Consider the following 23,911-nt stretch of genomic DNA (forward strand, 5'->3'; position numbering starts at 1 on the left):
CTAGAACCATACACATTGATGTGAGGTTCCATAGGGTTCGGGAATTGATTGCTTCGGGTGAGCTTGTGATGGAGAAAGTTCACACGTCTGAAAATGCAGCGAATATTCTAACGAAATCAGTTACTTATGAGAAGTTCAAGCATTACTTGGACTTACTTCATGTCTCAAAGTGATCAAAGGGAGACATACCCAACCAAGTGTTTCCAGTTCAAGGTAGAGCAGTTAGACATGTTTTTCGAGATTCTCCTAAGGGAAAATGAAAAAATAAAATAAAAATATAACCAAAATTAGAAAAAAAAAATTCAAAATATAAAAAAATGTGTAAATATAAAGTAAAAATAAAAAACATAAAAACAAAAAAATATTAAAGTATAAAAAAAGAGAAAAAAACAAAAAAAAAATGAAAATTAAAGAAAATGAAAAAATAAAAATATAACCAAAATTAGAAAAAAAATTCAAAATATAAAAACAAAATGTGTAAATATAAAGTAAAAATAAAAAACATAAAAACAAAAAAAAATCTCAAAATTTATAAATATAAAATATAGAAAAAATAAAATAAAATATTAAAAAATAAGATAAAAATTTTTAGCAATATAAAAAATCAATTAAAATTCAAGGAAAACTAAAAATAATATAAAAATAGATGATCCTTAAAATGGCTGAAAAGGGCCCCAAAGAAGCTTAAAATTCTGAAGACCATCCACAGACTCCCAGAAATAGAGAAGCCCTAGAAATCAAACTAGGACCAGAACCAGTCAAAAGGCAATAGCCCACTACCAGACGGCTAAAATGGCCCCATGAACCCTTGAGAAATCACTTTGGCCTTATTATTATTATTATTATTATTATTATTATTATTATTATTATGTTTGTTAGAAATATATGAGCCAAGCTAGATAAAGTAGTACATTTTTTTTTTTTAATGTCTTGAAGTGAGTTCTTTTTAAGAGACTGAACTTGTGAGACATGATATTTTCATTCAAATTCTCACATGTAATTTTCATTGAATCTCCTTAAAATTGTTTAATGAAAATAGCTAGCTTATGAAATGCAAATTATAATTATTTATGAAGCAAACACAAAAAAAATTAGGTTTAGGTGTAATAATCTCTCATATTCTAGGGAGATTCAAGTCCTTTATTGTTGACAAATTTAACGAATTGTAACCCACCTTTTATTTATTTTTGATTACATAGGAACTATAGCCACCAACGAGCCCTTCGAACCCCCTGGTACGGCACCAAACCTACGGATTAGTGTCTTTCGCCCCCAAATCTCGCTGATCAGGGTAAAATCCGGATTGCGGACACTGCTTCCGTGCATCAGTTGGACGTTCGGCCAACTCGACCCCTAGGACATATCTCCATTACCATCCACGGTCCCTACTAGCTCACAGAGAACTCTTACCATCCACGGTCCCCGTTGACTCACAGGTCTCGCTGATCAGGGTAACCCACCTTCTATTGTTCTTAGGATGCACAGTACCTATGGTCAAAAACTTCCATTGTAGAGATTTCATATGTAAAATAGCCACATAGTGCCTATGTTTATTGCTTCAAATTAAATGTACATATAAATCAAAAAGATTTGTCAAAAGAATACCTCCTCAAATTAATAGGCAAAGTAGGATATGAGTAACAAATAAAGTTAATTATTGCAAGTCCATGTATAGAATATTTAGATATCAAACATTCAAAAGGTCATATTTTTGCCAAAAAGTCACTTATTTTACTAGAACCATTTATTAACTTTGCAAATTGTATTAATAAGTTTAATATTTTAGTGCAAGAATGGAATTGCCAAACTTTTTATGGATTTCAAGTGAGGCAAAATAGTTGAGCAAAACAATATAGCTAGAAGTGTAGCATTAAAAAAAACACTTGAATTTAGACAAGCATCCATTCTAAGCATCTACTTTAAAAAGTCATTGAAGTAATAATAAAAATAGCAAATTTGAAGTTATCAAAACAAGAAGTCGCTCGAGTCAAATAGAGAAAATTCTTAATAGTAGACTTTACCATGTAAAATAGGTTTGACCAAGTAGATCACCTAATAATCAATAATTTAATGTTGCAAATCGTCTTAAACTTTCTTCTTTGCGAAGGAAGGTATTTTTCTAATATTATGCAAAAATTCTATACCTAAAACGCCTGCCAATGTTAACTAAATAAATTATTTGTTTAGACTAATTATCCAATGGACGGACACAACGAGCTTTACCAAAGCACTTACTTATAATTAATCATACATATTTCTCAAAATATTAATGTTGGAAAAACAATTTAGATTTTATTCTTTGATTTTAAAGCAAAGTGATGATGAATTAAGGATTTAGAAGATCTCATGAATAATTGCTACTTACATGTAATTGTACAACCTTATCACAAAAAAAAAAAAAAAAAAAAAAAAATGTCACATTGATCAATGAACCCAACATCCTTCTCCAACCTAAATAATCTCAGTTTTAAGCTCTAAGTAAATCCCCATTAAGTATAAGTAGGTGGCGCGAAAACAACCTCTCTCTCTCTCTCTCTCTCTCTCTCTCTCTCTCTCTCTCTCACTGGCTTCAAATTCTTCGATTGCGCTCCACCGCCGGAGATTTCGATGTCGACGGCGAATTGACGATATCTTTCTCTGTTCCTGACAGCGCTTCTGTCTCGATTGTGTGTGTATATGTACACACTCGTCAATTTTTTGGGCAAGTAAAGATTAGCTGAAGGTCTGCGCCGGGGGTGGGGGGGATTGATTGTTTATATGATCTCGGTGCTTGACGTCTGACTCTGAAACTTCTTTCTGTGGTCGTAGAGGTTTCAACTTTCGTACTGCGTTTGATTCGTAAAGGTGAGATCTCTTGATCGGAACTTTCAGTTTTTTATTTTAAAATTATGTTTTATAATTTTTTTTCTTTCGAGTGTGCTTTATAACGGATGAACGGATCTTTTTTCCGATCCAGCAAACAAGGAATTGTTGAATTTGTGGTTCCGCTTTCTTTATTTCTGTGAAATTCATCGAACCATGCCACTGGCGATTTCTGAAACTCTGGAATCTAAATTGCTCGGGATACCAGTTTTATTCTGAAATTGGGACAGAAGCCTGACAAATACAGACACACTGAAATGGATTCTTCATGAAAAATCATTTTAACTTTGTATTTTAACATTTTCCGTTCCTCAATTTCCAAACAAGAAAATTATTTTTCATTAATTAATTATTTGCATTAAAGATGTTTGGACTCTTAATTTAATTTTTTATGTTTTTTTCCCTATCTATATCAATTTTAAAAAGATTGTTGTAAATTTATGGGTATGGACAATGATCTTCCTTGCACGTGAGCCTCCATTCCTCTTCCCATAACCAAATGAATAATGAATAATATTGCAGTATCATTTGAAACCACAGAAAAATGAATTAAAATAATAGTCAAGCAAAAAAAGAAAGCACAATTTATAATTATTCATAAAATTTTCACAAAATTCTAAAACTTTTTTTGATACTTTATTTTCTAAATTAAATTTTCAAAATTTTTTGATCAACCCAAGTCTAAACATAAAATTCTAAAAATAAAATTATTTTAATTCTTAAAATTTTTATTTTAATAAACTAAAAATTTAAAAATTTAAGATCAAGTTATCACAATTTAAATTTCATGGAATAAAGTGCATATAGGTAAAACTCTAGAGAAATATAATATTATTTCTAAAACTTATAATTGAAGTTTACAAACAATACTAGATCTTCGCATGTTTTGTGTGTGTTATTCTATTTTCAAAATTAATTTTTTTTTTCAAAAAATTCTAATTAGAGAACTTACATTTACATAAGATCATTTTTAATTTACAAATATAAATTTGTTCTAATTTGTGACTTATTGGAAGCACAAGTGATATTATTTTATCAAACTTAAGTAAATGTAAAAAAATTTATTTGAGAATAAATTAAACTACTTAAATAACTTAGGCATGAATGCTCTTTAACATTAATAGAGGATATTTTAATAATTATATTCATTCTATTGATAAAATGATTTCCCTTATAAAAAAGACAGATCGATACGCAAAACTCGCATATCTAGCACATTTTCTTTTGTGAGATATTAAATTTTTTTTTATAGTAAAGTGATTTTATTTATAAAAGTATTCATTCTCCAAATCCAATATGATTTTATTGGATATGAAAAAACCTATGCAAACTAAATATAACCTTACGAGGTAACTAAATATATCACTTGAGTTCATTTTATATATTTATTTAAAAATTATTTCATTTTATAGCCATCCTATTTCACTTATATTGCTAGATATTAATTAATAATTCTAATCCCACATGCTTTTTGAATAATTCTATTTCTAAATATTTTTCATAAATAATTATTTTACAATAATTAAAGATATTTTAATAATTTTAGCACAGTGTGCATCATAGGAAAACATTCTTTTATTAAGAAAAGAAATTATTTAATTTCATGCATGGAAGTGCGCAGAAAACATCAATAAAAAATTATACTAGAATTGAAAAAAAAAAAAAAAAAACTTTTTGTTTCATCCCTGGCACATTTACAGGTGAACCCAAGATTACCAGGGGCTTGTGTGGGTCTTTCCCTTCATTCAATACTCATTCCAGAAAAGAAAAGGAGTTGGGAGGGAGGGGCAGGGGCAAGGGGCATAACCAGAGAGACAGCCCAGCAGACCATGGCACTCTCGTGAGAGGGACAAAAGGGGGTGTGACCGAAACAAAAGATCCCATTTTATCCTGCGCACCCTCCCTTGAATATCCTGCGCACTCCCCCTAGGCCTATCCCTACTCTAGTCCTCCCTCTTTTTGAGGAGCTGAGTTCTCGCTATCCAACGGTCCCCTACCCCTACCCTGCAATTTGTATGTAATTTGTATTTCTCAAACCCTTAACCCTGTAATTTGTTGGTAACCAACCTCTAGCGATGACCGTTAATGCACGTTTTAGAACTCTCCGCACTTCTCTGTAACCCACACCACCCCAACCCCCAGATGCCTCCCCACTCTCTACCCTCCCTCCCATGGCCTGATCTCCCTGGATTTGGGTTTTTCTTGATGAAATCAAAATACCCATTTGGATTTTTGTGTTATAATCCTCAAATTGTTTGCCATTCAGATCTGGGAGTCTGTGAAGAAGGAGATGTATTCTTCTCTACTTCATTCTCCTTTTTGTTCTCGTTTCTTTTTTACTGGGTTATTCTTTGCTTTTTCCTCCCTGTAATATATGTAACTTTTGGTTTGTGCGTTTGTGGCAGATTTGTGGCAGAGAAAGGGATCTTCTTTTTCGCCAATTGGTGCCATATAATTGATTGTGGGATTCATGAGAGCCCCTCAAATTTGCTCAGTTGCAGGGAGAGAATTCCATCAATGTGGGCTAATTTGGACTGTGTGAATGGATGTATGTGAAGAAGTAGAGCGAGCAGCAGCGCAGAAACAAACGGCAGAGGAGACCACAAGACCACCTTTGGTTCCCTCTGACAAGAACAATGGTCTCACTCGCAGACCGCGAACCAGGGAAGTCAGTTCCAGGTACAAGTCTCCTACTCCCTCTGCGCCGTCTGGTCCAAGGCGCTGCCCTTCTCCCACCATCACAAGAACAGTCGCATCAGCGCCAAAGAGAGCCCAATCTGTCGAACGGAAGCGCCCCTCCACGCCGCCTTCGCCGAGGAGCCCGTCCACTCCCGTCCACGATTCGTCCATTGATGCGCATTTGTCTGCCAGAAGGTTATCCGCCGGCGGCCGGCTGCCGGAGGGTTTATGGCCTTCAACTATGCGCAGTCTCAGTGTCTCTTTCCAGTCGGATACAATTTCCATACCAATTAGTAAGAGAGAGAAGCCGGCACCTAATGCCCTTTCTGATAGAACCCTGAAACCATCTTCCAATGTTGCACATAAGCCGGCTGAAACGCCTGGTGTTGCGCGGAAGCCTACGCCGGAGAGGAAAAGGAGTCCCGTTAAAGGGAAGAATGCTTCTGTTTCTGATCAGTCGGAGAATTCTAAACCCGTTGATGGTTTGCATTCCAGATTGGTAGATCAGCATCGATGGCCTAGCAGAGTAGGTGGGAAGGTGTCACCCAATGTCTTAACTAGGAGTGTGGATCTCTCTGATAAAACCACTAAAACTCCAGCATTGCCGTCTGCGGGAACTGGGGTTTCCTTGCTGAGGAGAATGCCCATGTCCGATGCTATGAGTAGGCCATTGCAAAAGTCTGTCAGTGACGCTGTGAGGCTAGTATCATATAATGATATTGGGAGGGCGGAGTTTGATTCGCGTTCAGTTGATGATGATAAGCTGCTCCGGGCATCCAGACTGAACAAGCTGGCCACTCCAAGTTCATTTGATAGAATGACATTGACAACTCCTGCAGGAAGATCTCTGATTTTGCCTACTTCAGATTCGGGATCCAGATCGCGCCCTTCTTCACCAAGCAGGTCATCAGCCTCTCTTTCTCGGGGCATGGTTAGCCCATCGCGGACGAGGCCATCTACTCCTGCACATTCGAGAGGGGTTAGTCCGTCTCGGATAAGGCCATCCAGCCCTTCTCGTCAATCTGCCAGTACAACTTCCGTTCTAAGTTTCATTGCAGATATTAGAAAAGGAAAGAAGGGTGCAAATCACATAGAAGATGCCCATCAACTGAGGTTGCTGTACAATAGATTTTTGCAATGGCGATATGCTAATGCCCAAGCAGATGCTGTGATCTATGTACAGAAAATTATTGCTGAGGTTTGGTTTTCTTATTTTTATAGAAATAGCAAGCTTATTTATCCCTCTTAAAGATTGAAGGACATCCTTGCGTGGCATGTGGCAATTACCTACATTTAACTTTTTGTGCATTCGAGATCCGTCTTTGATCTCATAAATTTTTGGGCATCAATTTGTTCCTAAATATGGCAATGTTATATTTATGACCTTTGTTGGATGAGCTAATTGCTGACACTCTGCAGTCTTTCCATTATTATTTTTCAGATTGTGACACCCTTGCTATACATTCAAAGCTAGATCTGGTTTTTAGGGTTTAATATTTCTAGTCATTGACAAACTTTAGTAGTTGTCAGAATTAGTAAAACAATGAACTATAGTAATTACTGCTGAAAGTGTGGGTGTTCAGTGAGCTGTTACAATTTCTGCGCGGACGTAATTGCTTTTTTGTCACTTTCTAAACTATGTCTTGCCTAATTCTTATCTTCAGAAGTTGACGAGTATGCTTGTTTTTAATGGCAATTGTGGTTCATGCTTACTTTGTTTTTCGTTATTAAAGATTGATTGAGTTACAGATTTGCTAGTATTGCACTTTTCTCTTTCAGTTTCTCTAAATTATTCCAATGCTTGATCTAATGATGCAGAAGACTCTATACAATGTGTGGAGCACTCTTCTAGCGCTGTGGGATTCAGTAACAAACAAAAGGATCAGCCTTCAACATTTGAGGCTAATGCTGAAGCTTACTTCAGTTCTGACTGAACAAGTAATCCCCCGCCTTCACCATAAATTTTTTAATAACTCTTATGCAGTTGGTTCCATTAACTCATTTGGTAGCTTCTATATTAAGATCTTACTTTTGTTTCCCTTCATGTTCTCTAAAAATATTGGGCTTAGGAATACAGACATAGAAGCCATTGAGGAAATAATAAGCACACATTAAGTTTGTCACTTGCATGGATGTATGCATGTCGTTAGTTCATGACCAGGTGAATTAGCATCTATATCCATATGGGACGTTTTAGAATCTTACTTTTGGGGGGGGTGGGGGGGTGTGGTGAATTCAAGAATCAACCTCTCCAAAATGGGCATATGGCTGCCTACTGTCCAGGCATCCACCTTCCTGAGACCCTGCCATAAGCTAAACTCTTGTGAATTGAACATTTTCTTATAAAAAAATCAAGGGAGAAAAATATTGGTAATTGGTGATTGGGCTTAGGCCGTATCTGCAAGATCCATAGTTGTTAAAAGCATGCCTCAGGCACCCATAAGCTATAGTCTTGTGAATTGAACATTTTCTTATAAAAAAATCAAGGGAGAAAAAGATTGGTAATTGGTGATTGGGCTTAGGCCGTATCTGCAAGATCCATAGTTGTTAAAAGCATGCCCCAGGCACAACTGTACAAGGCACAAAGTCTAGCACCGGTTGCTTGAGGCAATGCAACCTTTAAGGGTGCAGCAAGGTGTACGTCTTAAATTGAGGCACAGGCACAAAGTGAGGTGCACAGTGCTCTTCATAAATATTTGTTGATTTCTTTTTGGCTGCTGACTTCCAATCAGGGTTGTGAACTTTTCCTTTCATTTTTCTTCTTCGTATTCTCTCAAAACAATTTAAACTCTGTTTTTCTCCCTGCATCACGATCTGCTTTCTGCTTTCTGCTTTACTTCTTTTCTTATTTCTTTCATTACCATGCTGCACTCTGTTTTCTTTCCAATGCCGCACTTTTCTTCTCTCTCTCTCTCTCTCTCTGGTCTAAGTGCTTTACTTCTCCCGCCCTTTTCTTCTTTCAGGATCTGCTCAGACTTCTCTTGAACTTTTCTTTCCTTTGTTCTTATAAGATTGTGTCTTTTTGTATTATTGACTCCAAGCATCAGAGCTAGTGTGTTAAAAAGTTGATAATCCATTATATGAGGCGTTCATCATGTACAATTTTAATCAATGTGTGTTGATGTTCATGACTCTGGTTTCTCTGCCTTGTGCATCGTGCTTAGGCTCCAAGGGCCATATGGACCTTAGTTTAGTGGAACTGCTGGCGGGTTGATGAATTATCCTTAGTATTCATTTTGTAGAGAGACAATTGTAAGTGGCTTTCTCTTATTACTGTAGACCACCTTTGCAGATTCTAAATTGAGTGAGAAGATAATTGATGAACTTTTAAATGTTCATAAATGTTAATTTTCACAAAGGCTGCTGATTGAAGGAAAAATCCTATTTATATTCATCAGCAACACTCTGATCCAAATGAACCATTTGACAGATGAAAACAAATCCAAATAAACTAGTAATTTTTTCCTTTGTTCCACCCCCTTTGGAAATTTGCAGTTTGGTTGGTAGTTAATCTGAATTACTTTGGCATGACTGCCTTTGATTAACTGTTGGCACTAGTATATGAAAAGAGATACGGATTTGCCTCATAGATATGGTAATGTGGTAATTCAAGGATCATGGCTGGAATATTCTATATTTGGTGAGATGTACGCCACAGAGCTATGATTACATATTTTTACCACGATTTGTAGACACAGTTGCTCGTTTTTATGACGGAATTGTTGTGTCTTCATTAAAATATGAACATCTGTGATATTGATTTGAGTTACCAAAAAATCCCAATTATTTTTTCTAGGAATGAGCCATTATACTTGCAAATTTACCATCATGCGTCATTTCAGATGTATAATTTTTTTTTTTTCGTAAAGTCCAATTAGGCTTGGATTTGGATTTGTATGGATTTAGAAGAAACTCAATACAATTTTATGCCATTTTTTGTCCAAACTCTCACAATTCCAAATCCAAGGTCTGAATTCCATGCTTAAACACAGGGCGAAGGTTCTTTTCTGAGCAGAGAATGTTGTTTACGTATGATGATGTAGGACATAAGCAATGTGTCCCAACTTCTAAACTAGGGCATAAAGTTATTTAAATGATAGCTAATTTGAGCTACACTTAGCATTTGAATTGAGTACAAAAGGTCAGGGTTCTAAGTTTTCTTATGGCGAAGCCCTTGCAAAACAGATACAGCCAGTAGCATGTAAAAGATGGAAGGATAGGATTGGAAGAGTTGGGGAGATTTATATCCTATTCAATGGCATGAGCCCAAAAGAATGATGTTAAAGGACAAGGATGATAAGGAAAGAAAGAACTAGAGTTGATTTCAGTGCCAAATTAACTCGATTGCAATGAATAAAAATAATGATGAAATAATAATTGGTTGCCCAGCAATCTATTGCTTCAAGATATATTGTGAAAACTCAAGAGTGGAAGAAGTTTCATTTAATTTTAATACCCAATTCTCATTTTTCATAGCTAAATAATGATGATTTATTTTCCCTTTTTTCTTGGACAAAACTTTGTAAGTAGAAATTGGATTTTATTACCCAATTGTCATTTATATGTAACCCTATAAATGGAAACCTTACATTGCCAGAACTAGTAACTGACATGTTTTATAACTTTTTTTTTGTTTTGCTGCTAATATATCAGAATAAATTGAACTAATATCCTTAGTTTCGTACTAAGCTTGCCTCTTGTGGCGAGAGTGATAGTTTGAAACTATGAATGTAATAAGAGGGCATGCCCTTACATGCATGTTGTTTTTACGAGATATACAGGAAAGGCCACAGGCCAAGATACCCACAAAATCCAACAAAGATTACCCCCTAAGGTAAATTGGCCCTAGCATGCAAGGGCAAGCCCTTGTGGTAAGACATTTTACTGTGCATGCAACTATAATTTTTTTAATTTTAGGGGTGATTTGTGTGTTAAAATAGTGCTGAAATTCGGTCCTTCAGCTCCTTGCATCTGTTATGTTAAAATAGCGTGTCAAAATGGAGCTTAAATACAAAGTTGCATTGTACACTGTCATATAAATTTGGCCGCAACAAAAAAGAAAAAAGGAAAAGGAAAATTGCAATATGCACTATTATATTGGCCTTTGGCTATCAGCTAATTTGTGTACAGGTCACTTAGGATGCCATTTTTTATACGAATTGGATGGTGCGATATCACCTTGGTTAATGTGAAAAGTGTTTCAAGCTGGCCTCATAGCAAAACATAATGTTATCTGATTTCGTTCCATTTGTCAAACGGAGGAAAATGAACATTGGGATCAAAAAAGTTTGCAGAGTTATTAAGAATTAGTTCTTAATTCTGTTCAATGTGGTAACAGAAATGATATGGTTGCCAAGCATTTGAAATTCTGTCCACCGACGTTGTTTGCATGATTACGCACTTCCTTCTTCGACATTGATACCTTATAAAAATTCCACATTCTTTGATGTATATTATATCTCTTCTAATAAATTTCTGTTCATAAAAAAAAAAAAAAAATTCACGTTCTTGTTTGAAGTTGACTTTACACTTGCTCCCATGATATGAGCAGTTCTTGAGTGTTCTATTTTCACAGATTTTTTCCTTGTGTTTAATTATTTTGGAAACCAATTTTTTAGTGTCATTTAAAGTGATTTCATGTTCTAAATGCTTATGAAAAAATGATAAATTCAGATGGCCTACCTTGATGATTGGGCTTTACATGAAAGAGATCATTATAATGCTGTATCTGGGGCTATTGAAGATCTGCAAGCAAGCACTCTTCGTCTTCCAGTTACAGCTGGGGCAAGAGTATGTGAACTGATAAGGGTCATTTTTTTTTTTTTTAACAATAAAAAGAGAAGTTACATTGAATCTTTATATCTGTACTTTTGCAGGCAGATATTGAAACTGTGAAGGTTGCTGTGTGCTCAGCTGTTGATGTGATGCAGGCAATGGGATCCTCAATATGTTCTCTACTTTCAAGGGTGAGACTCATTCTTTTAGTATTTTAATAATTGCTATGAACTTTAAATTTCTTCTGTTCTACCATGTAACAAGTCATTAGCTATCTCAGCCATTTTTTGATAATCAATTAAGATTATTCAGGTTATGTGACTAAAAGGATAAAAATTAATTATATAGGATTTTAGCCTGGTGGAGTATTTGTTAGTCACTTTGGTGCCACAAGTTCCAAACAGTTTGAAATGTTATGAATTTTATTGTAAGTCCTTTTGTTTCTTTAATCTATTTATCCTCATTTTCCCCCCTCTTGTTTGGGGTTTTTTGAGGCAATGAAGGCTTGAGGGAAATTTTAATTACATGAGGCGCAATCCCTTATCAAGGATTGTGTAGAGAGATTGCCACAATAATGACTTGATTTGGGTCATATGCATGCTTGAAGAAAGAAATTATTGTAATTGATTTGTTTATGCTATAATAATAAACTGCATTCCAGATGAGTGGTTTCTTTGAAAAATAAACCTCAAAGAATATGAGCCTTGATGCCAAAATTCTGTTGACGGAAAAATAAACAAAGAAAAAAAATATGGAACTTAAGGTTATTCTTCAGCATCATTTTGTGTAGCCTTACTACAACCAAAGCCCGTCTCTCATGCCTCTTTTTAAAAAATAAATAAATAACTAAATTTCTCTCATGCCTTCAATTGGGTAGAGGAGGCTTTACTGCATCTTATGTTCAATCAGAGATCTGTTTCAGTAAACATGTTCCCCAAAGAACAATTTTTTTATTTTTTATTTTTTTTTTGTGGTTCAATTATTATAATATAAATTCATTGTACAATTAGTACAGTAAGGATTAAAAAATCTATTGAACACTTTCTTTTGTGGTGCCTATTTTATAGTTCACTCAGTTGACTTCTTATTTTTTCGTAATCTTGTAATACAAACACTGCAAAATATGGCTTTATGTAGCAAAAGAAAATGCAAGACATACGGTTGCCACTTATTGTGTCTGGGAGCTACAATATCTCACCAAGCTCTCCACCCTTTTTTACTTTTAAGTTACCATTTATTGGACACTAAGGATTGGAGTAGCCCTAGAAATTACTTCTTCCTGATATAATTGGGATATGGCAAAAAACAAAAAATAATAAAAAATAATGAAGGACCGAAATTTTTCTGAAGAACTATAAAACCAAAGCAGATTCATTTGTCTGGCAGAAGAAACAATGGAAGGGGAGAAAGTCTTTAAAACTAACTGATATGAGTGTCTATGTTGTTTTCTGTTTCAACTATGGCAGTATCAGTATGGCACATTTACACATCTTTTAAGAATGTATTGTTAGACTCTTATACTTACGGTCCAAGTTAAACTTTAGCCATTTCAAAAATTGGTTTTTCTAATGGAAGCTGATGTTCATGACCAAATGGTGGTTTAGGCATATATGAGGCTTGAATTTCATTGATCTTAAAGTTGGCCAACCTAGGAGCAAACTCGGTTGAATGTTATGGAAATTGTAAAGCAATTCAAAAGGTATTTGTTATAGATGTTTAACGATCATTTATGATTGGTCAAGTGGGGATTGTTCATATCTTGACATGCATGACGTGGTTTGTATCTAACTCCATTCTAAATGAAAATTTGTGTCGTCTTTTCAGTTGTTCACAGCTTTTTAGTCTTGTTATATCTCAAGTGATCCCTTCACTTCACAAAAGTAGTCTACTCTTCTATTCTCACCACACCTATAAGAATTTGGACTTTGGATGTCTCTATTCTAATTTGATCTGCTCCTCTAATTCCTTTCCTTTTGCCATTTGCTTATGGAAAGCTAAGGGGTATCCGCTAAGGATAGGGCTTTTGTGCAGATGGCCACTCTTAATAGAATTAACTGCAACATTTTGGTGCAGATTAGAAGACCTTACAATGCTTTATCTCCTGAGTCCAGATGCATGTGTGATGTGTTATGTTAGTGATGAGTCTTCTGCTCACTTGTTTGCTCTATGGTTTGGAGCTTATGGATTAAACATTTGGTTTGTTTTGTGAGTGTGGTGTGCCCAATTTCTTTAGTGCCTTTATTGATTACTTTTGGGGTTTTGGGAGACATAATAATGGAAGAAGTTTATGTTTGTCTGTTTTTCTGTCCCCTGCTGGGTTTGGTTGGAGATGAATCCTCACATTTTCCATGACTGCTCTTTGCCCATACATTAGATTCAAAACTTGAAACAGGAATTCTTTTTTCACATCTTTATGGATGCTCTCTTCTGGAAGCTTTAGCCTTTTTTTTTTTTTTTTTTTTGTTTTCTGTGAGTTGGATGGCTTTGTTAACTTGTCTTCTTTTGCGTCCATTTTTAGTTTTTTTTTTTTTTTTTTTAAAGAGGAAACCTTATACTCCTTGTACATTCTATTTTTACCCTCTCTCAATAAAGTTTTTTTTTTCTATGAAAAGAAGGTTTAGCTATAAATCAAACTGTAGGTTTAATTGTAAAGACAATAATTTGAGGGTGGTTTTAAATAGCTTTGTTAACTTGTCTTCTTTTGTGTCCATTTTAAGTTTTTAGTTTTAGTTTTAGTTTTTTTTTTCTTTTTTTAAAGAGGAAACCTTATACTCCTTGTACATTCTATTTTTACCCTCTCAATAAAGTTTATTTTTTCTATGAAAAGGAGGTTTAGCTATAAATCAAACTGTAGGTTTAATTGTAAAGACAATAATTTGAGGGTGGTTTTAAATAGCTTTTTCAGGCAACTAACACCATTAAGTGCTTACACTTTAGTTGAAGTGCAGAAATATTGCTTTACATTTAGGAATAGTGCTGAAACCTTCACCAAACCTCAACAAAAATTGAATTTTCTTGGTTTTTTACCTGCATTGAATTGATGAGCTTTGAATTGGCGCATCCTTGTAGACTGCATGATCATTCAACTGACCAAAGTTCAATGCATTTATAATACCTTTACTGAGTTCGCCCACAAATTTATGTATCTTGTTGGCTGCATCACCATGCAACCAACTGAAGTTCAATCCATATGATGTGTTATTGATAATCCATTCGCCCCAAAACCATATATTCCAACTCAACCCAACTTCATTGCAGTCATGTTGGTCTTATGGAAATAAAGACCTCTTCAAATGATTCAATAGATGTTAGTCACTATTAATGAATTATGACAAGAAAGTTGAGCTTAGAAAAATTCCATTCCTTTTAGTTAGGATGGCAACTGGGTGGGATCTATGGACAGTGTTACCTTCCTTTTCAGTACATCAGTTGATATGGTTGGATTTATTTATCCTTTCTGGTAACTACGGTGTGTTTTGCCTTCTTGAAAGCCTATAGAAATGACTATCATTTTAGACCCCTCTGAACTTCTTTTTGTGATTTTTTAAAATGTATCTGATAAGAAATAATTGTTGCTGTGAGTGTTGCTATAAATCGTTTTTACTTGTAATAGATTCTGAACAGTGGCCTCTAACTTTATGCATTCTAGGTTGAGGGGATGAACCATCTGGTTCCTGAACTTGCTGATTTAGCTGCTCGGGGGAGAGCTTTGCTTGATGAATGTGAAGCTCTGTTGGCTTCAACAGCAGCTATGCAGGTGAGAAGAAATATTCATGGCCACCAAACTGACTGGAATTTTTGAAAAATCATTATTTTATACCAACACATATCACCTATATGATGCATCAGTTTCCAATGCAATATGACTAGTTTTTTGAAAATTGATTGCTCTAAAGACTCAAGTTGGACTTATTCATAGAAGCTTTGAACCCTAGAGGTTAAGATTCCATGGTGTATGTTGTTTACAGATAAAATTATCTTGATTGATGAAACTAGAGGCGGAATAAAATTTAAGTTGAATTATGGAGAAAAGCTTTTGAACTGAGAGGTTTCCATAGAAGTAGAAGCGAAGATAGAATACAGGAGAACTAATAGTAATAGATTTTGAGATCTTGGATCTATTATTCAAGCTGAATGAGAAATAGAAAAGGATGTAATAAACATATTTAAATCAAGTTAGGTGAAATGAATAACTGTTTTGAGTGCGTTGGCTTTCTTATGCGGCTGAAGGCAAGTTGTTCCTTATTACTGTTGCCTTGAACCAGGTAGAGGAATACAGCCTTAGGAGTCATCTTATACAACTGAAACAAGCTTTGGACGGAGGGTGAATCGTCAATCTTGGTGTTCAGACACCTCCATGACCTCTTCCTGATGCTAACAATTTACCTTTTCGACAGATTCAATTGGCATTGCCTGCTCAGGCCTCATTGGGTGTAAATTTATAGTATTTTTTTTTTCCCTTTTGGGTTTACTTTGGTGAGAATTCATCCTGTTTTATTCATTTTTTACTTTTTTTTTTTTGCACGGAGCCATTGGCTCCATCACTACTCTACATGTAATTTTTTTGGTATCACGCAAATGAAAAGAAAATGCAAAAGGAAGCAAATGATTGAAATTCAATGTGAAATAAAAATGCAGTCCAAGTTATGGGTGTAGGAGGGAAGTTCACAGATTTTAGGTTTTGAAAATGTCGTTTGAGCCTTTTGACGTAGACATTTCGGGTGTGGTTGTGCAAAAGTTAAAAGACCGTCAGGCAGAGCAAGGAGAACCGTATGGATGTTTAAGGTATTGAAAAATTGTGCTAAAATAACTAACAATACTCCTCTCTCTCTCTCTCTCTCTCTCTCTCTGGACAGTCTTGTGTATGTGTGGGCATATTTTTGGAACTTAATTTAAAATTTAATCTATAATTATTTTATTCTTTGATGCTTCATTTTGATCCTAGATTTGTTTGAGAAAAGGAAAGAAAAATAGTAAGGAATTTATTTTTTGAAAACATGTATAATGGCGATGTGGGCTCGGTAGGCGTAGGCATGGGAATAGTCTAGGCTAGGGCTGACGCTCGGTGATCCCAGGACACCCGACGTAGTAAAAAAAAAGAAAAGAAAAAAAAAATGATTTAAATTTCTTATTATATGTGGGTATGCGTGTGAATTGGGTATGTCGACACTCCTATTTTAACCAGACCTTCCCGAGAAAACTTGGTGTCAATAAAGTTTGACTTTGAGTTGTGGATGATCCTGAGTTTTAAAATTAAGACCCGAAGTCCCTGCAATGTCCAAATTTGAGTCCTTTTGATGTCAACTCTAGTTTTGCAGTTTTCATGAGTCTATTTGGTTTTCAAATCATAAGTTGTTAGATTTTAATTTGGTCTTCTCGGTGTTGTCTTTTCAAACCTTAGTTTTGTTATCCTAGTGTGAGTCATTCTAATTGACCCTGTAATTTTTAAAACCCATTTCCTTTAGGCTAGGCAGTATGGTTCGAGTATTGAAAACCCAAATTTGAGTCAATAATTGGTCCCTGTTAGGCTAGGTTTCCTTAGCTGTTAATTAATTTCGAAATTATTTCTCTTTCATTTTTCAGAAGTTGAGTCTCATTTTGAAGTATCCAAAAATTAATCTCCAATTAGACTAGGCGTGTCCTTTTAATTTTAATTCTTCTAACTCTGATTTGAATTTCAAAATTAAGTCTTGTTTTTATTATGAATCAAATTTTAAATTCTTGATTTGTGAAATTGGGGCTAATTTGTCAAAATTGAGTAGGTCGTTTCAAAAACCAAGAACTGTGTTTAGTCTTAAGGTCAATTTTACTGTTAGGTTTTTCTAGGCAAGGCTGTTTAATGTCGACCTTGTTTGTTGATCAAGGTCAAGGGACATGGCCAAGTGACTTGCACACAAAGTAAGAAAAAATAACACACAAAAATGCAAAGTATGGGGAGGCAAGAATAAAACACAAAAATGAAATACATACCAAAAAGTCTGTTACAAACTACTGTTGCAGGGGAAAAGGGATGGGAGTAAATACAGAAATTACAAAAAGGAAATGAAAGATACAGAAATACAAAAAATAAAAATAAAAATACCAATATAGGGAATGGCACAAATAGTGGTTGTAGTACAGAGCCATGCAGGGTACATCACCATGCAAAAATACAAAAAAAAAAGAAAACCAAAAGAAGATCTCATGCCCTCCATTCCAGAGTTGCCACTTGGACCTCCTAATTCGCCAGGGCACAGAAAAAAAACAACAAAGATAGGGTTAGTTAAAATTCAAAAAGAAGAAAAAACAAAATAAAATAGGATGCAAATGCGCAACCAAGGGGCACCCCCCCACTACCTGAGTGGCAAGAATAAAAGGACAAGTATTGGAAGCAGGTTCGGGGGTGGCAGGAAAGAGCTCTTGGCACCAATTGAACCCTCAAGCCTCCCTATAAATAGGGAGGCTCGCACTATAGACAGCCACACACAAGAGAGCATAAAAAATTCCTGTTGAAATTGAGAAAGGACCCATTAGAAAGCTTAGCAATACTCTGTAGAAATCGAGAGAAAGAAAATTGGAAAGAGATGGGGAGGTTTTGCAAAATTGGAGAGAAATTTATACAACCCAAGAGCAAAGAAAAGCTTGGCACTTGACCATGCAAAGAGCAGGAAGAAGCTCTACATTACAAAAGAGCAAAGGAGCAGAAGTTGTATTGTAGAGAACCGAGAAGCTGAATTACAGAGAGCAGAGGAGTTGAAAAAAAAAAAAAAGGGACAGTAGAGAAGCAGGGAGCTAATTAAGAGTACTAGCCACTAGACCAGAGTAGACAATCAAGCAGAAGGAGAAGATAAGAAGTGTTGGAATTGGTGTATTCCCAAGAGGAGGGGGGGGGGGGGGGAGGTGACTTGGAATTTTAAAACTTCTTCCAAAGTTAAACTAGATATCAGTAATACACAACCTAAAGTCTTTCTAAGCATATACCAATTGCACAGATAAAAATAACATGCTAATTAAATCATGCGCATAATTCAGAATATATCAAATATAACATACGTGTGAAGGAATATAAAGTACTAAAACTTAAAATAGACACACAATATGTTATCGGGGTTCAGCCAATACTGCATACGTCCCCGCCTCAACTCGCAAGCCCAAGAATACCACTAATGCTCACTTAACGGGTGGATCGTATACAACACTAGGTCAAATTATCGGGGCTGACATCAACCTTTACAATCAATCCTTACGGGTTAGATTAACACCCCCTTAGGTCACACCTAGAATACAACAGATAATCAACACAATTTCATGTACAATTTCAATGCTTCTAACACAAGCAGATTTGTACAAAATTACGATCTAAAGTATATGCACTCACAGATGACTCATAGATGATAATATCTAATGCTCAAGTGAGACTTGCTATAACACCATTTCAACTCTCGATAATAGTGTATATATGTGTGTATATGTGAGAATAATTACCTTTAATTATAAACAAATAAAATCAGTATATTATCAAAGGAACTTTGAATTTCAAAAAGAAAATCTCAACACAATATTTTTCAAGTATAAGCACAAATGTGATTAGGGTTCAAGCTTGCTCAAAAGTATTTTATCAAAAATGTGAGCAAACTTTCGAATCTGGCAATGAAGATGCCAAGACTCAGAAGCTAACAAGAGTTCTTTTCAAATAATATTTATCAATCAAATATATTGAGAAAAATCCTAACTTTACTCTCCAAGAAAAATATCAAACAATGCAAGACAATGAGAGTAAAAAGCTTCAATAACAATATATGTAAGCTCACACAAGTGAGAATCAAACTCACTTTAACTTGCAATTAGTTTGCAAGAAAGGAGCACAATAAAAATATAACTTTCTGGTTTAAAAAGATTTAGCAAGAATAAAATGAGAGAGTATAAAAAATTTGGCTTGAAATTATGAAGAATATGCAATGTGGGCTAGAGAAAATCAGAGAGAGTTTTTTGCTAATTATGTTGCTAATCCTATCTTAATCTCTCCAAATGAATGGGCATATATAGATATTCAATGAATTATAACCGTTGGGGACATCAAGGGTATTTTGAAAATTTCTTAATGATGTTTAATTAAAAATAACCCTATTTTACACGTGGTAAAAATGTCCAACCCGAGAGGTTTCGATCAACTGTATTTTGAGTTCGGTCAACTATATTTGGGAGTTCAATCGAATGTGTCAAATTTGAAATATAAGTTTGGTTGACTATATTTGGGCGATTTTGAACCTCTTCATGGTTTCGGTCGACTATTTTTAGATTGGGTTAGCTACTCATTAAGTTCGGCGGACCCAATATAAAATGACCTATGAGTTCCGTCAACTAAGTAGTTGGGGGGTCAGACACGTGCCAGTTCGGTCGACTGTGGAAGATGCGTTCATAATACGTTCAGTCGACTGAACCTTGGCCAAACCGTTGACCTCTGAATGGTTCAGTTGACTGAGCTGAATATAACCAGCTGGATTCAGTCGACTGAGTGACTTTCAATTATTATTTTAGGTCTCGATTCTTATTAGAATTCACTCCTGTTACTTATAGTATAACTTTTAAGTTAAAGGGAAACTTTTATGAAGTGTTTATGGGGACCTAAAGTCAACCTATGCTCTTGAGAGTTAACCCCGAAAATCGGACATCGGTCGACCGAAGGTGATCCCTAATTAAGGTCAATCTATGGCCTTGAGTATATAATCCTATCATGCATTATGCAGTTATTACAGACCATAATAAATTACAAACCAAAATGAATTGAATTCAATTACAAGAAATAAAAGTTGTCTTCATTCCTTTTGCTTTTTCAAGAGCCATCTTAAACTTGAACTTTATGGACTGTATGACTTCCTTGTGTTCCTACCCTTAGTGCATGCAAAAGGATGATCCTGTTCAAACAACTTAGTGCACAGGTAAGATACTTTGTATTTGTCATAATCAAAATGAGATAGGACTAAAAAAGTCAACAATCTTCCTTCTTTTTAATGATGACAAATACAAATGCAAAAGTGGGTAAAGCCAAAGAAGGCTCCCCCTAAGAATATGTATAATTTCAAATTTTCAATGCAGATCAAGCATATCTAGAAAGGAAGACATTTCAAATACAAAATGCATTCAAGTTTGTCATTTAAACTCAAGTATCAAGAGTACCCAATTTTGAAAGTGTATTTCTCCCCCTTTTGGCATCAACAAAAAGGGTTAAGCTAAGTAAAACAATGTGAGCATTTTGAAAAAAAATATTAGCTTAAGAGAACAACCCTTATTTAAAAGAATTTGGGCATTAAAACTATTTTAAGGATATAACATTTATACACATAAGCAAGAAAATAAGATATGTCACATGTAAAATCATTTCTTGCCAAATAATATATATATATATAACTATATATCCCCTTATGATATTATTAAGAAGTACTGGGGGTGTGCTTGCTGAAAAAGAAATTTTAATTTGACGCTCAAGCAAGCAATGATTATTCTAGTTAAATATTTAAGCACAATGTAAAAAATGACTAGAATAATCAACCATATAAATCCAAAAAATATTTGAAAATTGAAGACAATGATCATATGGCAAAACTAGAGAATTGTGGGAAAAACAACATATTTCAAATTATTATTTGCAATAAGAACAACATATCTAAGTATATGCCACACTTGATTCAAAACAGATCTAAGCTAAACAGTGTTGGTGAGCAAAACAGAGTAGGAATTTAATTCTAGATGCTCCCCATTTCGATTTGAATCCTAACTTAGATGAAGTAAAATGCTTATACTAGATAGAGATTTATTTCATTATGTCTAGTAGTATAAGCCTTTTCCAAAAGAGCAACTATACAAGATATGAATTAAAGCTATCTTTATCATCTGCCTAGTATAGTCTCCCTATAGACTATAAATGCATCAGAAAATGTATATTAAGGCATGTTATAGAGTTCATGAGCCAAGAACATTTCATATCAAATCACAAAACTTTAAGCGTAAGATATAATGTTCAGGGATTTCAGAAGAGCCTCTATAAAGACTTGAAAATCTATACCATTTTTTTTTCAATTAAAATTTACTATATACGGAAACCTAATTTACTCTGATACCCTTGGTACTATAACATCTCAGGCCCCAAATGAGCACTGACGAAACCCTGTTCATTTTGCATACCTACGCAACGGTAAACATAAAACTGTACATCCATATTTATAATACCAGAATTTAATAATTCTCCAAAATATACATACACAAAAACACATCTCCCTGAAAACACTTACCCCACAACCAGGGCAATGCAATAATCTCTTTATCGGTGAGCCTGATATGCTCATCTAGTTGGATCACCTAAAAAATATTAAATCACTGGGATGAGACAACGCTCAGTAAGAGGAAATATGCTATTACTAGTGCGTGGTGACAAAGTTCGATAAATACTATACTGATAAATATTTGAAATTGTAAAAGCTAGTAAAACAATATACAGTACAACTTGCATCTATTATAGTTTAAAATACAACTATAATATTTGGGTTTTCTACTTTTTCATACTTCTAGTATCATAATATATCTACTGATATTCTGTAAATCTACATACATATACATGACTGTGATATTTACCCTAGAAAACTGTACGCCATGATTTAACCCCTCATGATAGGGTTGTGCGGCCCGTAGGCAGGACTTAACTCTGGTTGGCCTACCAGGATAAGTCAATTGTAACTCTACCAATCCTCCGCCCGACCATCTACAGTCCCTCCAAGGCACGGTACTAGTATCTACCTCGTCAAATCGGCCACCTCAACCCAGTCTTCTAGGGAGCCTGCAATCTCTCCAGGTATAGTTGACGGAATCCTCCATACACTGTATGAGATGTGTGGTTGCACTATGATATGTAATAGCAACGATATCATGCTCTGCTGATATCTGAATTGATTCATCAGGGTCTGATATTGTATAATACTATTTTCTATATATACATCTTACTGTTTCATCATGATTCCAAAATAACCATAACATCGTAAACTATTATGAAAATACTGTAATATCTGAACTATAATAACTGTAATAACTGATCTGTAATATCTAAGTTGTATAAACTGTAATATCATAGTGTTATGACTTTAAAATTTTGGAAATCATGGTAATCTGTAAATGCTATAAAATATTTGTTTGTATATACACCGTAATTCATGATTCTATAAAATATGATAAAACATATTTCTGCATAAATACTGTAAATCATAGTAATCTGAAAACTGTAGGATTTCTGTACTGATCTGATAATGTCTCATGCCACACAACTAAATAAATAAATTTTCCATATTCTGAAAACTGTATCTTCTAATATACAAATAATTTGTGTATTGGATAATAATTTGGAAAAACATATAATTTACTGATAAACATTCCAAAATTCCTAGCATAGCATATTTCCCTTACCTATCTAACTGGGAGGCTTGCCTCCAATTCAACCCTCATGCCCTAACTGTTGAGGTCCTCAACCCATGCCTGCAGGGTCCTAAAAACACCCTAATCCTGAAATCATAACACCCTAATTTACTCCACAAAACACCAGTATATTCTCATACAACACAAAATCTGGGCTCAGATAAACATGGTAATACTGGAAATACCAAAATAATCTACTTCCCATGAAATTGGGATGGTGTCCAAACTTCTCAAATCAACATTCTGCTCCGATTAGGTTGTAGAGAATCTCCCCAGGATCACCATGGTAGCTTTTGATTATTGAACCAGGGAGAAATGGAGCTAGAAATCTAGAAAGAAGGAGAGAGCACCGAATTCTAGTGAGAGAAAGGGGAAGAAGATGAAATTTTCACTAAAAAGTGAATTTTTGGCTATATATAGATGGCTGGCCATGTGGCCTTGTTGACGAGGCATGTCGGCTGGCCACATGGCCTCGTCGATGAGCCATGTCACCTCATCGATGAGACCAAGAAGGAGGTTCATCGACGAACACATAACCCTCGTCGATTAATCTTAGGCCTTGAAATCAGCCCTCTCGATAAGTTCTCGTCGTTGAGACACGTGTCCCCGTTGACGTGCCCAAGAAGACTGCTCATCAACGAACGCTCTGCGCTCGTTGACGAGACTCTGCTAAGTCCCCCCTTTGAAATTTATTTTTCTTCTTCTTCTTTTTATTATTTAATTGCAATAATTCTTCGGGTCTTTACAACGTCAATATTCAAAAGGTGAAGTGATGCATACTAGTTCTTTAAGCTCTTTCTATAGGGATGGTGCTTAGCTTTCTAAATACCTAATGATTATGTAAGGATGAAATTCAAAATTTTAAGTTTTCACTCATCCTTTCAAAAAGATTTAACATTAATTTTATCATAATCATCTAAGTACAAGGTTTTGTTTTGGGAAAATAACTGTCAAAATTTCGGCAGCATGTCGTTTGTAAATCGGACATCTTTCCATATAACTGTATCTAATAGCTAGTTGTTTTTAACAAAATATTCATATAAGACATGTAATAATCTAAAATCCACTACCAATATGCAATTCACATCACTGCATCTGCCATGCAGGAGGCATTCTAGACCATGCATGCAATCAGGTAGCAATCATTAATTTATAA

General features: G+C 34.9%; 1 protein-coding gene across 3 annotated transcripts; it reads left to right on the plus strand.

Annotated features, from left to right (window-relative positions):
* Nucleotides 1–2,536: 2,536 nt before the first annotated feature.
* Nucleotides 2,537–15,936, plus strand: LOC131157443 (AUGMIN subunit 8-like). 3 transcript variants are annotated; one of them, XM_058111616.1, is made up of 7 exons: nucleotides 2,537–2,844; nucleotides 5,268–6,739; nucleotides 7,360–7,479; nucleotides 11,215–11,331; nucleotides 11,418–11,507; nucleotides 14,966–15,073; nucleotides 15,582–15,936. In XM_058111616.1, exons 2-7 carry the CDS (start codon nucleotides 5,405–5,407, stop codon nucleotides 15,642–15,644), a joined length of 1,833 nt encoding a protein of 610 aa, XP_057967599.1. In that variant the 5' UTR covers nucleotides 2,537–2,844; nucleotides 5,268–5,404; the 3' UTR covers nucleotides 15,645–15,936. The 3 variants fall into 3 exon arrangements, with proteins under 3 accessions (XP_057967599.1, XP_057967598.1, XP_057967600.1); XM_058111615.1 differs by lacking the exon at nucleotides 2,537–2,844 and adding an exon at nucleotides 4,588–5,154; XM_058111617.1 differs by lacking the exon at nucleotides 2,537–2,844 and adding an exon at nucleotides 4,588–5,154 and having other exon boundaries at nucleotides 7,363–7,479.
* The last annotated feature ends 7,975 nt before the right edge of the window (nucleotides 15,937–23,911 follow it).

Source organism: Malania oleifera, chromosome 6, assembly GCF_029873635.1.
Source record: "Malania oleifera isolate guangnan ecotype guangnan chromosome 6, ASM2987363v1, whole genome shotgun sequence".
Classification (NCBI taxonomy): Eukaryota; Viridiplantae; Streptophyta; class Magnoliopsida; order Santalales; family Ximeniaceae; genus Malania; species Malania oleifera.

Bases quoted from the DNA above. Each gene is read 5' to 3' on its own strand.
- LOC131157443 (XM_058111616.1), top strand. From the start codon at position 5,405: ATGGATGTATGTGAAGAAGTAGAGCGAGCAGCAGCGCAGAAACAAACG. The intron at 11,508-14,965 runs GTGAGACTCATT...TATGCATTCTAG, and splicing joins TATGTTCTCTACTTTCAAGG to GTTGAGGGGATGAACCATCT. The intron at 15,074-15,581 runs GTGAGAAGAAAT...GCCTTGAACCAG, and splicing joins CTTCAACAGCAGCTATGCAG to GTAGAGGAATACAGCCTTAG.